General features: G+C 58.4%; 2 protein-coding genes across 4 annotated transcripts in view; one reads left to right on the forward strand and one right to left on the reverse strand.

The window, feature by feature from the left end:
- Positions 1–403, reverse strand: part of LMX1B (LIM homeobox transcription factor 1 beta) — an 84,458-nt gene extending 84,055 nt beyond the window's left edge. The window contains exon 1 of the mRNA XM_030232322.2: positions 49–403. Coding sequence (XP_030088182.2) covers positions 49–187 — 139 coding nt within the window. The 5' untranslated portion in view covers positions 188–403. The remainder of the gene's footprint in view (positions 1–48) is intronic.
- A 423-nt stretch (positions 404–826) lies between these two features.
- LOC115484558 (translation initiation factor IF-2-like) lies at positions 827–12,692 on the forward strand. Of its 3 annotated transcripts, none has more exons than XR_007778984.1 (3): positions 827–987; positions 2,037–2,296; positions 3,428–4,727. XR_007778984.1 is itself a non-coding variant. In XM_050981101.1 (2 exons), exons 1-2 carry the CDS (start codon positions 2,860–2,862, stop codon positions 3,849–3,851), a joined length of 522 nt encoding a protein of 173 aa, XP_050837058.1. In that variant the 5' UTR covers positions 2,309–2,859; the 3' UTR covers positions 3,852–4,727. The 3 variants fall into 3 exon arrangements, 1 of the variants encoding a protein (XP_050837058.1); XR_007778983.1 differs by lacking the exons at positions 827–987; positions 2,037–2,296 and adding exons at positions 2,309–2,957; positions 12,363–12,692 and having other exon boundaries at positions 3,428–4,088; XM_050981101.1 differs by lacking the exons at positions 827–987; positions 2,037–2,296 and adding an exon at positions 2,309–2,957.
- Positions 12,693–13,102: the final 410 nt, after the last annotated feature.

A 13,102-nucleotide genomic window follows, 5' to 3' on the forward strand; every position in this document is an offset into this window, starting at 1 on the left:
GTGCGCGGGACCGCTCTCGGCGTAGTCAAGAAGCGACCGGCAACTCACCCAGCAGCACTCCCAGCGTGGCCGGCCCCGAGCGCAGGGGGTGGTCTTCCATTTTAATGCCGTCCAGCATCTTGGCGCAGTCCGGTGGGCCCCGCGGGAAGCACCTCTCCAAGGACTCGGGACCCGTCGCGATGTCCATGAGCGGCGGCGAGAGACGCTGCCGGGCGGCGGGGCCAGCTCAGCCCCGCGTCGGGCCGGGCGCGGGGACACTCTGCGGCCGGGAGAAAGGAGTCGCTTTTATTTTTATCTGGAAGACATGAGGAGCGTTTCCTGCCCGGGCTTCCAGAGACGGGGGGCAGAGGCAGGAGCCGGCGCCGCCGCCCATGGGGCCGCCCCGCTACACGGGCGCGCACATGCCGCGCACACGGCGCCGGGCAGCCGCGGTGTCACCTGCTCGCCGGCAGCGCCGGACCCACGCCCTGCTTGGCGCGGAGGGCCCTCCCGGGGCGGGCCGTGCCGGGCGGAGCGCGGGCGCGGCGGGCCGGGCGGGGCACGGGGCTCCCGGCGCTCCCAGCCCCTGAGCCGTGCGGCGGCCCGAGGAGCCGCGCCGTTTAGAGCAGGGGCCGCGGCGGAGGAACACACCCCCCGGCGCCTCACCCCTCCTCAAACTTGCTGACATTTGAACTCCATTGGTGCGCCGCGTATCGCTGCGCCGCGGTGATCCGTCTCCTCGACGTCAAATAGTGCCCTGGCCCCGCCGGGCCCCCGCGGCCCCTGAAGCGCGGCGGCGCCCGGGGCGGCCGGCTCCGTGCGCCCCGGGGCGGCCGAGCGGCGCGGGCAGCGCGGGCCCGGGTCTCGCCCCCGCGGGCCGCGGAGAGGGAGAACGATCTTGGCTACCGAGGGTGGCGGATGAGCGGGGCTCTGGCTGCTCCGCTCCCCGGTCCGCGCCCCGCGCTGCTCCTGGCCCGACGGCGGCTCTTGGCTCCTGCCCTGTCCGGGGTAGGTAGCAGCGCGCGTCCAGCGCCGGGCCGCGGGCAGGTGGCGGCAGGAACCTCCCTCGGGGCCCCGGGACAAGCGGGGATGCGGCTCCGTCCCGCGGACGGCAGCAGCGCGGCCGGCCCCGCGGGCACGCGGGACGGGCACCGGGGATGGCGCCGCGCACGCCCTTCCTCGAAGGGCGGCTCCGAACCGTCCCGCCGAGGCTGCCAGCGGGAAAGCTCCGGCGGAGCAGCGGCCCGAGGGCTGCGGGTGCTCCTGCGGCGGCGGAGCCCGTGCCCGCTCCCGCAGCAGCGCTGTCCGCTCCGCTTGGTCGCCAACGCTTTTGAAGGCGCGGGGCTCGGTGCGGTGCGCGGCGCGTGCGTGTGCGGGACAGCCCGCGCTCACCGGCCGGGATTCCCTCTGAGGAAAAACCGACGGGAAAGCGATCCTGCACTGATCCCGTGGAGCGAGGGACCCCGCGCTGCCGGCTCACCTTTCGTGTTTCTTTTTTCCTTTTTTTCTTTTTCTTTTATTTTTTTATTTGTTCGTTTTTGTTTCTATCTTTGTTTGCTTTTTTCCCCCCGATACCGTTAAAAATCTAAATATGAGGAAATGAAAATCCAGAAAAGATTCTTTGTGGAGATTCTTAATGTGACCTGTGATATGCCACGACCCTTCAAAAGAAGGAATATATTTTGTAATGCTCCTAAAATATTGGTACTTATTAAGCAGGACAAGTGTTACCTTGAATTACTTAAAGCTTCTATTTTGTGGGTCTTAAGATAAAACTTTTTATGCCGTTTTCGCACGGAAAAAAAATATTTGAAAGAAATTCGTCACTGTGTTTTAGTAAATTATTTTGAAAAAGGTTTTCAGTAATAGACCCTATTTGGTTTTGTTCTAGACGGTAGAAATCTGCAAATCTTTGTCGTTAATGCTGAAAAAATAATATATGATTATTTAATTCTGAGATCAAGATAAAGGCTGCTAAGATTTCACAGTTCAATCAGTGGTGCAAAAGCTGCTCGTTCACATTAATTTTTTATGTCCCCTTCCTATTTTCGCGTAAGGATTCGGAGTTCTCCATCACACAGAGCTTCCATCAAATTATCTTCTACAACTGCGTGGAAAATTAAAGCCCCTGTTTCTGCAGGAGTTTTCATAAATTCTGGCTATAAAAGAACGAGCAAAAAAAAACCTCTTCAAAACCCAACGAAAAGGCAGCGCTGAGCAGCGGGACCGAGAAGCAGAGCGAAAGCCCCCAGTCCTGCACCCGCGGCAGTAATTCCAGCTTTGTTCGTGGGCTTTCACGGCAAATATCACATTAAAGGTTTGTTGCTTCTCTCTGTGTGTGTATACGAGCACTGCGCCGGGTAATTGTTATCCCCGCTCCTGCCCCGAGAACAATTCGATGAGGTGTTATATAGGTTTATATAATGCTTTTAACGAAAAACGAAATGCAATTAAAACACCCACGCGCAAAACCATCACAGAAATAAACCCTAACCAGACTAAGTAGCCCCACCTCCCCGCGGCTTCCTTCGAATTGTCCTTTTATTTGCAAGGCAAATCTCTTTGTTTTGAGTTAAATTTGAGAGTCGAACAAGAAACGCACTCGGTCCCAATCCTTCCCAAACGAGGCAGGAGGAAGGAACCATCGGGATAACTAACAACGGCCGAGCCCTCTGCACTGACTCCCCACGGGCCGCCGGGACGCGCCGCCCCGTGCCGGCTCCTGGCCCGTCGGTCCCTCCCGGTGCCCATGCACGCGGTGCCCGGCGCTGCGGGAGCGCAGCGGGACCGCGGTCGTGAGCGGGAACCCGGGAGGGCCGCGGGCGTCTCCGCAAGGAGGGGGGGGAGGGCTTTCTCCTCAGAAGCGTGCGGTGCCGGCGGATGCGTGGGCGTCTGTGCAGTCTGTCTGTGCACATTCCCGGCCGCCTGGACGCGTGTTTTCCCCAGTACAGACGGGCACCGCCCGCTCCCCTGCTGAGGTGGGCACGACCAGTGGGGTCCCGGGCGCTCCGCACGCTGCGGTTTGGTGCGGGCCGTGCGGTCCGGTCGTGCGGCCGGGGCAGCCCCGGGCGGTGCCGGTGCCGGTGCCGGTGCCGGCGGGGCCCGGCCGGGCTGACCGGGGCTCGGCCGGGCCCGGGGCCGCTGCGGCGGGGCTCGGGCGCAGCCTGCCCCCTGCCGGCGCGCGGGGGCACAGCAGGGGCTCGGCGGGCGCGGGGTCAGCCGGGGCGAGCGGCGGGGCCGGGGCGAGCGGGGCTGACCGGACCGGGTGCTGCGCAGCGCCGAGACGGCGGCGCTCCCCAGCTCTGGACGGGCCGGACAGGCCTCCAGCCTAGCGGTGCGCGGCCGCCGGCCCCAGCTCTGCGGCTCCGCGGCAGCGGGGCGCGGGTGGAAGCCCTGGGGTAGCCGCGGGCCAAAGGCTCAACTGTGTCCTGTTCTTCTCCACCCACAGCCGGACTACGCAACTCGCTCCCCTGCGGAGCCCTGGCCTTCCCCGCTCGCCAGCGGCCGACGCCGGTGCACAGAAAAACGCCGGTGGCGTTCGGGGAACCGGGTCACAAGGCTGCCGGCACGGCGGGCAGCTGCCTAGCTTCTTCACCGGCACGGAGACCGGCAGCCGCCCCTCGGGAGGCCTCGCTGCCGGTTGTCCACGGAGCCTCCCACAACAGGGCGCTCCCAAGACTGGCTCTGCAAGCCCGCAGCTCCGACCGAGTCCGCGGCTGCGCCACCCGCCGCCCGGTGCTTCCACGTCGCCAGGCCTCTCCCCAGGCCGCCGACGTGCGGGCAGTCCCAGGACCGGGCCGATTTGGCTCGGTAGCCCTAGCGGAACGGCCTCGGCCCGGGAGGAGCCGCCGCCGGTGCACGACGGTGACTGATCCAGCCCGCGCTCCCCCCTCGGAAGGATGGATGTGAACGAGCTACTAAGTGTAGTTACTAATAACAATAACAATAAATTATCGGACTGTTGTTCAGTAATGCAAACAAATGTTCCGTGAACTACACGGAGTCTCCCCGTGCCTCGCAGCAGCCCCACCGAGACCGGCCCGTCTGACGAGCGGCTTCTCTACGGCCCAGAGAGACGACCCTGCTCGCCCGGCGGCCTCACGGAGCAGGTGACAGGGCCAGTGATGAGGGACGGGGCCAGCCAGGGTGGCCGATAGGGAAGCTGGTGCCGGCGGTATCCGGCACAATGCGGTCGGAGGCCGCTCCGCGTGAAAAGCGGCGAGCACCGACCCGGTATTTTAATTAAGCAGGACCTCTTTGATATAGGCCGCTTGATGCTATCTATCTCTGCTCTCTGTTCCCGTCACGACAGCATTTGGGTAGGAAAATTGCTGAGCGAGGCGGGCCAGGCAGGGCGTCGGTGCCGCGCCGAGGAGCCGGAAAGCCCCAGGGAGCGGCGGGCGCTGCGCAGCGCTGAATCCCAACTCCACCGCGGTGCGGTGCCGCCGTGTGCCTTTTCGGGGGGCCTGGAGGAACGGGAGCCAATTTACCATGATTAAAGGCACAGGCGAGGAGGCGCCACGCATTTGCATGCGCCTTCATCTTCCCTAAGTGGATTTTTGAGGGCAGCGCGGCAGACAAGCTCGGGCTCCGCACTCCCTCCACCCGAGGAGCGCCCGTCCTGATGGCCTCATGGCGTGGTGGGCTCGAGCCCCCTGCCCACCCCAGGGAGCCGCAGGAGCGGGCTCGGCTCTAAGGCCCAGCGCGGTCGCGCTGCTCCGACGTGGAGCAACTCCGCCACCCGGCCCCTCCTGCGGCGACCGGCGGCTCCGTGCAGCGCCCGCGACTAACCCGGCGCCGGGCACGACCCGCAAGGGCTGCGCCCGAGGCGGAGGCTGTTCCTCACCAGGCCCCCGGCTCTCGCTGCCCGCTCGATCGCTCTATCGCGGGCCGTGTTACTGGCTCAGCCCTGTCCTTCATCCGCCCTGAGCCGCAACGACCCAACGGGCCGGGCCGGCCGGGCGGCCCCGTAACAGCAGTGGCGGCCGCCGGGCTCGGGTCCGGGTCGCACCGAACGCAAGGGCTCTCTCCGGCCGCTCGCCGGGGGCAGGGACCCGATGGGGCGGGCGTGACGAGCCCGGCTGGCAGCAGCGTGTCGCGCACATGTGCCCCCGCGGCGACCGATGCCAGGTGCGAGGCTGGGGGCAGAGTTTACCGCCGATGTCTGACGGCTCTGCGGGTTTCCCAGCCCAGGGGGTGTGGGAGGGGTCCTTTCCCAGTTCAGGGCACATACCTTCGTTTCACTGGGAAATTCAACCTCTCCTTGGAGCTGGATCCATTATACGGGTTTAATATCCGCTCTTTTACAGCTCAGTGTTGTAAAAGGCAGCAGCCAGGTCTGTGAACTCTGACATGTGCACCCGGGGGGGTTGGGGGGTGAACGACAGGACCTGACGGCGCGGGGAACGCCTGCGAGCGCAGCCTTTCATCTGCGTAGCCTCTGCACCGGCCCCGCCGGCCGGAGCGGGATGGGGGCGGCGACGCCCCCCACCCGTGCTTCCCGCCAGGGCCCTCGGGGTCCCTCCGCGGCCGCGGGGTTCGGCAGCCTCCGAGGCGCTTCCGGGGGTCTGGCGGTGCCCCACCGCTCCCGAGGAGCGGGCTGGGCCGGAGAGGCAGACGCCGTGCCCTCACCCGTGGCCTTCCCCGCACAGACACTCGGCAGGTGTCCCAGAGAGCGGGCGAGGGCCGAGAGGACCAGCGAGCCCATCCGGGCACTGCCGGTCCCGGGGCTGTCCCTGTCGGCGGGACGTGCTCCCGCAGGAACACGCTCGGCAGAGCCGCGTCTCCCGAGCTGGCGTGAGAGGGGCAGTGGGACGGGAAAGGACGAGGCCACCCCAATCTTCTGCTTTTTCTCCCGAGAACTGCCAGGTGCGTGGAGTAGCCCGGGCGGGGGCACCGGGCCAGGGCTGTCCGCGGGGCACGGCGAGCGCTCGGCGCCGGCCGGGCGGAGTCGAGAACGGGGCGGGAGCCCGCTCCGCCGGTTCGGCAGCCGTGCCAGGCTGTCCGGCAGGATCCCGGCACCCGCGGGACCCGCCGCCCCCCGAGTTGTATCTAGGGTTGCCGGTGCAAGAGGGCTGCCCGTGCCGGGGGGCGCTGCGAGCCGTCGGACCGGGGCGGCGGCGACAGCGCCCACTCGGCTGCCGGGCGCGGCGGGACCGCTCGCCGCGTGGATGCGGGCTCTCGTCAGAGGGTCAGCTCCTCAGAGGAGGAAGGAGCTGGCCGCTCCTCTGCTTTCCGAGGCGCTGCGGGATGGTTTCTGTAGGTTTAATCGAGGAACCTAAATACAGCTCCATTTTGAGGGGGAAAAAAATAACAACAACGAGAAATCGTTTCCTTTTTGTTCTGGGAGGCCTCTCCGTTATAAGTAATGTTTCCCCGCGCCGTGCCGAGAGGAGCGCGGGCCGCGACCGCCCCGAGCCGCTCTCCTTCTCCCAGCGGGGTCGCCCCGAGCTCCGCTAGGGCCAATGAAGCGCGCGGGCCAGGCAGGAGCGCGCAGACACCGCTCCGCCGCCGCGCCCTTTGCGCGCCCATGCAGCGCCGCTGCCCCGGCTCTTATTGAAAAGAGACATGAAAAAAATCGTTGAGGAGGAAGAGGAGAAGAGAAGAGAGGAGTGGGCTCTGCCTGCAGACGACGTCGCTTTTACGCAAAGATATGAACAGCAGGAGCTGCAGTCAGGGGTGACGGCGTTGCAGTGGCTGCTGAGGCTCTCCGGAGCTGCCTTTGTCAATAGAAAACGATCACTTACAACGGGAAATATCAGAGGCAGCGCGAGTAAGCAGCGCTGTCCTGAGCGGAGCGCTCCGCTCTGGTTTGTATTAGCGATTATTGTGCTGTCATTAAGGAATGCAGGGGTGGAAGGATTTGCTTCGGGACTCGAAACACACACGGTTCAAGAGAGAAGCAAAACGCTGCAGCCTGCGTGCCGCACAGAAAGCGGGGATAACGCTGAGCAAACCCCGAGAGAGGCTAAGGGGGAGTCGGGGGAGGCCGTCCCTCCTACCCCCCAAGTCCAGCCCAGCCCCGGGGGCTGCTCCTGCCCCGTTCCCCTCCGACCCTCCTGCTCTCCAGCACCTCACGCCTGGCAGCTCTTCGCGCCGAGCGGTGCGCGATGCAATTCCCAGCCTGGGATTCCTCACCTGCTGCCACCTGATCGCTCGGGAGATGCACGTGAGGCTGCAGGCTCTTCTGGCAGGGTTTCCTTGTCCTCTCTCCCCTTTCCTCGCATATCTGAGTTACCTGACATGCTAGGTGCCGGCATGGCGAAACCTGGAGCGGTTCTTGGAGCGCTCGGCTGCCATCACCCCTGCCGCGGCCGCTGCCGGCTCTCCTGCCGGCGAGCATGGAGGAACACGACTAATTTTCCCTCCCATTATCAACAAGCCCAGCTTATTGCTTACTATTTCTATTTATCTCTAGGTGTAAATTTAAGTAAACTCAGCTGTGGGATCGAATTGTTGAGGAATCCCTTTCCTAAGGTCTTTTCCTTCAGGAGCGCCTCTGATCGTACGGCTAAAAAGTTACGATGGACAATAAGCACTTTCACCCTCAGCCTCAGTTAGCCAAGGACACGGGTCCATATGACATCCCTTCCCGCAACACAGACATGCTCATCTCAAAACGAAGGACCCGCCTGTTTGTCGTTGGAGTTGCGGTGACCGATTCTGCCTTAATCGAGACGTTTTGGTGTCTCGGGGCTCCACATATGGAAACGGGGAGAAAGAGTCAGAGGGCGATGTAGCAGGGTCCCTGTTCCTAGACCAGTTTTGGCTTTGCCGTTTCCGTAGGGATTCCCTGGGTATTTCTGAAGTTCAGTATTTATGTAATGGACGGGGAAAGATGTTCTCCAGGAACAGACAGTTTATGCGACACACGCCTGCCCAAACAGTCACATTTACTACAGATTGGAGCGTCCCTCCAACCCGGGTGAAAGGGACTGCAAAGAGGGAACTGAAAGACTGTATTGAGAGCATCAAAGTGTGATTTTCGATGTGGTCCCTGTGGATATGAACACATTCGCGTTTTCAGTCACTTGAAAACTCGGTCAGCATACCCCCCTCGCGGGAATGATCTGCTCTGGACGGAGCGAGTTCCGTTGCAAAAAGCGATTTGTTCAATCACTTGCCCACACAGAACGAGTTCCGTGCGTGCTCAACTCCTCATCATTGCTAAAGCCCGATTTAGAAAACAAAAAACCCCCGACCCCTAGTCCCAAGCAGCCCCTCATATAAACTGATCGATAAATGCATTTACACTCCTGGTTCTGGCTGCGGCAGTGCGATCGAGGCAGAGGGGCACTAGAGCAGAGCACAGGCTGCGCTGCACGGCCGCGGACGGCCCCGCAGCGGAACCAGCCCCGCTCCGCAGCTCGGGGCCCCGGGGGCTCGCAAGGACAATGAACAGCAGGACAGGCAGCAGAGAGCCGGCCGGCCTGCCCCTGCCTCTGCGGGTCCGCACCTTCCCCCGGTGGACGCTTCGGAGCCCCGCCAGCGGTGCGGGACCTCGGGTCCTGCCCGGCGACGGAGCCAGCATCTGCTGGGACAGACACCGAGCTCAGATCCCCAACTATCAACAGCACACGAGCTCCTGGGTCCGAGTTTTTGTAAGTGCCAGGGAATAAACGCATTGCTCTCGAGGCAGACCGAGTGTGTCGATGGTTTTGCACACGAAGGCTGTGAGAGCACTCCGGGGCCAGCGCGAGCCGCCCAAGCGGCACCCCAGCCCCGTTTTCCTCCGTCGGGGAGGGGGGATGAGGGGGCCACTGGGTCAGGCTCCCTCTCTCCCGCCGGGGATCTCGCCGCAGAGCCCGCAGAGGGCAGGGTTCCTCCCAGGCTGCCCAGCCACCAGCGCACGCACAGCCTGCAGCGCCGTCAGAATTTCGTTTCTGACATCTTTTACCCTGGAGAATCTTTCCCCTGCCTTTGTGTGGGAAGCAGGAGGGGCAGTCAAAAATGTTAAGAAAATTGTGGTTAATTAGTAAAATAATACATTTAAACAAGACATTAATGAGCTATATTGTTATTAATAAGATACTAAAATGCTACTGTTAAATGGGAAAAAAAAACAGGTGTGAAGTTTGCAAGACTTTGAATTTTCAAGCTCAATTCTCCACAGAAAACAGAGAAACGTTGCACGTTTTCATTTTGTTGGGTAGTCCTAAAGCATCTCTGAGGCCAAAGCAGGAGGTATAGAGGGCAAAACAGGGTATGGATGAAGAGGAATTTGCAGGGCAACATTTTGTTTCCTTGTGGCAGGTGAAAGACATACAGAACAGTTGCTATTGGTGGTTAAACAGAGTTTTCAGCATTGTGAGATATGGAGCTGAAAATATCGTATTCTCAAGCAAGAATGTGTGCTTCTAAAATATTATGACATAGGAAAAAATAGAATTTTAATTTCAAATACAATTGTTCTACGAGAGACAGATGTGAGCTGCTAAAATGTTCATAATGTAGCTCAACAATAAAAAAAAAAGAGATATTAAAGAAATATGTGTCACTGATGGGATTTGATTGGCAGGTTGTATTAATTACAAGCCTTTCACCTCTGAGACTGCAGTTCCAATCCAGACAATGTCCAGGGAAAACAATTTAAAGTTTGTTTATGTATTCTAAAATTATATAAAATCAGGTAGGCATATTAAAAAATAAAAAGGAAAATAAAAAATAAAATTGAAAAAAAGAAAACAAAAGGATGAATTTCACTACAGTGAAACACTTACAAAGGGGCATCTGCTTACACATACATTTTGGTCACCATCCTACAACTCCAATCTGGAATATTTACAGTTGCTACTACATGCAAATTGTATCTGTTGGATCCATAATTTGGAATGAAGTGAAAGATGTTACCCAAATTTCTCTCACACGGCACACCGAGACCTGCAGGTCTCCAGCAGGTGGAGGCAGGAATGCTGCCTTTTGTTAGTGAATTAATAGAAATAAAACAATCAGCGAGGGGAAGGCAGTTCCAGTAGCACTAAGCCAAGGTGCTCAAAATTCATCGCTTAGCTTTGGAGAGATTAGAAGGGCAGTTCAAAAGCACAGGATCTTAAACCACCCTTTATTTTCATTCCTAGTGGCTAAAACACAGGGTCCTCTCTGGTCACATTTGTAAGTTTTCTTTGCAGCCAGAGAAAGCATTTTTTTAACCTTAAAGCGCTGCTCGGGATGTGCCTGCGTGCAGGGAGAAGCCAAACTTCTCTCCACTGAGCATCCCAAGTGGATTCTGCACAGACTGAGCGGAGACATCCCCGGCCACAGAGCCAGAACCAACACTGACACCTGCACGTCCAGGGCAGGCTCCAGGCTGCAGCAGGGACCCCTCCCCTCCCACCCAGCAGAGCCAGGGGCAGGGGGACCCCAGGGCCCTCTCCCCTCTGTGCCGGGAAGGGCTCTCCGGGCACCCTCAGACTGCGGGAGAGGAGAGCGGAGCTCTCTGCTGAGGGGAGAGCATTCCAACTCTTTCCATAAGAAAAGGGTGGAAACAAAGAGGGGATAAACCATTTATCTAGAGCCCGAGGACTTTCAGTCAAAGAACCTCTTTGGCCCCGAAGCTTCCCCCAAGTGTTAGGGCAGCCTCCTGCGCGGGAGAGGAGCAGAAGCGCCCGCACTTCCATCCAGAAGTGCCAAGGCACAGGATGGCAGAGCCCTGCAGCCCAGCCCGGCAGCCACCCCCGCCCCGGGGCCTCACCTGTCCCTGCTGGGGCTGCACCCTGTCACCAGCGGTGACAGTCACATCGGGGGTGACAGTCACACCAGGGGTGACAGTCACACCAGGGGGTGACAGCCACACCAGCGGTGACAGTCACATCGGGGGTGACAGTCACACCAGGGGTGACAGTCACACCAGGGGTGACAGCCACACCAGGGGTGACAGTCACATCGGGGGTGACAGTCACACCAGGGGTGACAGTCACACCAGGGGTGACAGCCACACCAGCGGTGACAGTCACATAGGGGGTGACAGCCACACCAAGGGTGACAGTCACACCAGGGGTGACAGCCACACCAGGGGTGACAGTCACATCGGGGGTGACAGTCACACCAGCGGGTGACAGTCACGTGGGGGTGACAGTCACACCAGCGGTGACAGTCACATCGGGGGTGACAGTCACACCAGGGGTGACAGTCACATGGGGGTGACAGCCACACCAGGGGTGACAGTCACATAAGGGGTGACAGCCACACCAGGGGTGACAGTCCCACCAGAGGTGACAGTCCCACCAGGGGTGACAGTCACACCAGGGGTGACAGCCACACCAGAGGTGACAGTCCCACCAGCGGTGACAGTCACACCAGGGGTGACAGTCACACCAGGGGTGACAGCCACACCAGAGGTGACAGTCCCACCAGCGGTGACAGCCACACCAGGGGTGACAGCCACACCAGGGGTGACAGCCACACCAGCTGCCTGCCGTGGGGAGCAATCCTGAGCGACGCCCCAAGGGAGCTGCGTCCTGGCGCTGCTTTAGGCACCTGAAGACAGTCGGAGTGCAAGGAACAAAGGTGTGTTTGCAGTAGAAACACCAAGAGCTGAGGCACCATCTCGGTGTAAGAAACAGCCTCCATGTCCAGCTGGCAGTGGGAATTCATGAATCTGCACTAGGGCAATACTTTGAGCCGTAACCCCCATTTCAGTCTGTTCTCCATGATCTATGGCTAGGCATTTTATGTGATTTGGATACAACTCCACTGGTACATTAAAGTTTATTGGCCTTGAAAACAATGGCTGCATCACTACTGATAGAAAATTGGTGTTACACTGTCAGTGCATATTTTATTTGATCTCAGCCTTAAATAAAACTCAGACCTTTGGACTCCACACTGAGTTGGACTTTAGCCTTTTCCTGTAATTATCTCGTGTCTTGTTAACATTTTATGAGCACATCTGCTTAAATAAACTTACTTGATGTGCATTTGTTTTGGCTGTAGCCGTCTTCATAGGATGGACATGCTTTTCTCTTTGTCTTTAAAAAAAATCAAAATAAATCTGAACAATGGGACCGCAAGGGGAATAAATTTAAATATAGTGTTTGTTTCGTTTAACAACTGTACAATACAGTTGAAATCAAATATATCTGACAACATTATTTATGGGGATTTAATATTTATGTGCTAAGTGTAGAACATTTAGGTAATTACAACTCTAAAGCAGTGTTTTGTTTGCCATTTGCATGAACTGATTGACACTGGAGCACCACAGGCTACAAAATGTGTTTGTAGAAATGGACTGTATAAAAGGCTGGAGTTTTAAATCTTTTAAAATCTATGACTTTTATTCACCTTCTGAATACTTTCAGAGCAATATAGTATTTCCATGTTTTTCCCCTGTTTGCATGAAAATATCTTACTCATTTCTTTCTGTCTCTACATGGTCACAGCAGATGGAGAAGTGGCAGGGAAGGAGGAGGCCTGGCCAGCCCTTCCCAGACACCTGCCCAGGGCTCTGTGAAGGCAGAACTCACTTCAGTGCTCCTGCAGCCACGGTTCTCCCCCCAGATCTCCTGCAGCCAAGGCGCCCCACATACCCCCCAACCAAATACTGCTTCAAGTATTTATTAGACTGCACAGACTGAGTGCTCTCTGTACCTGTTAAAAACATCTGATTCATCTCCTTTGGATCTGCTGGCACCTTTGGACACGTACTAGGAGAGAACCCAGAGCTGCCTGCAGAGCAATGCTGGCCTTGCCACGCCCAGGGCAGGGACAAAGACAGGTGAGAGCAGAGGAAGAAGGGAACAATGTTAAGTGATTTGTCTTTCTCAATTCTTCCCATACAAAGTATTCCTGGAGAGGATTTAAACCTCAGATGCTGAAAATAAAACAAATGCAAAACCAGAGAGAACTGGACTAGATTACATCTCGTCTTTCTCCATCACCTTGCTCCATGTGATGTTTAATAGAACCTGGAGCACACAGAATGTATTCATTGACCACTAGAATGCAGCAACTTCCAAATAAACAGCACCTTCATACAGCAACATTCAGCACGAGCTAAGACCAATTAAAAACATTAAACAAGGGAGTGGTTTATGAAAGTTGCAGGGAGGGTTCAATACGGTCTCATTGACCTTTTCCTGTTTCAGCTCCAGTTACTGCCCCTTACCCAGCCTGCTTGAACTGC

The sequence above is a fragment of the Serinus canaria genome, chromosome 17, assembly GCF_022539315.1.
Source record: "Serinus canaria isolate serCan28SL12 chromosome 17, serCan2020, whole genome shotgun sequence".
Taxonomy (NCBI): Eukaryota; Metazoa; Chordata; class Aves; order Passeriformes; family Fringillidae; genus Serinus; species Serinus canaria.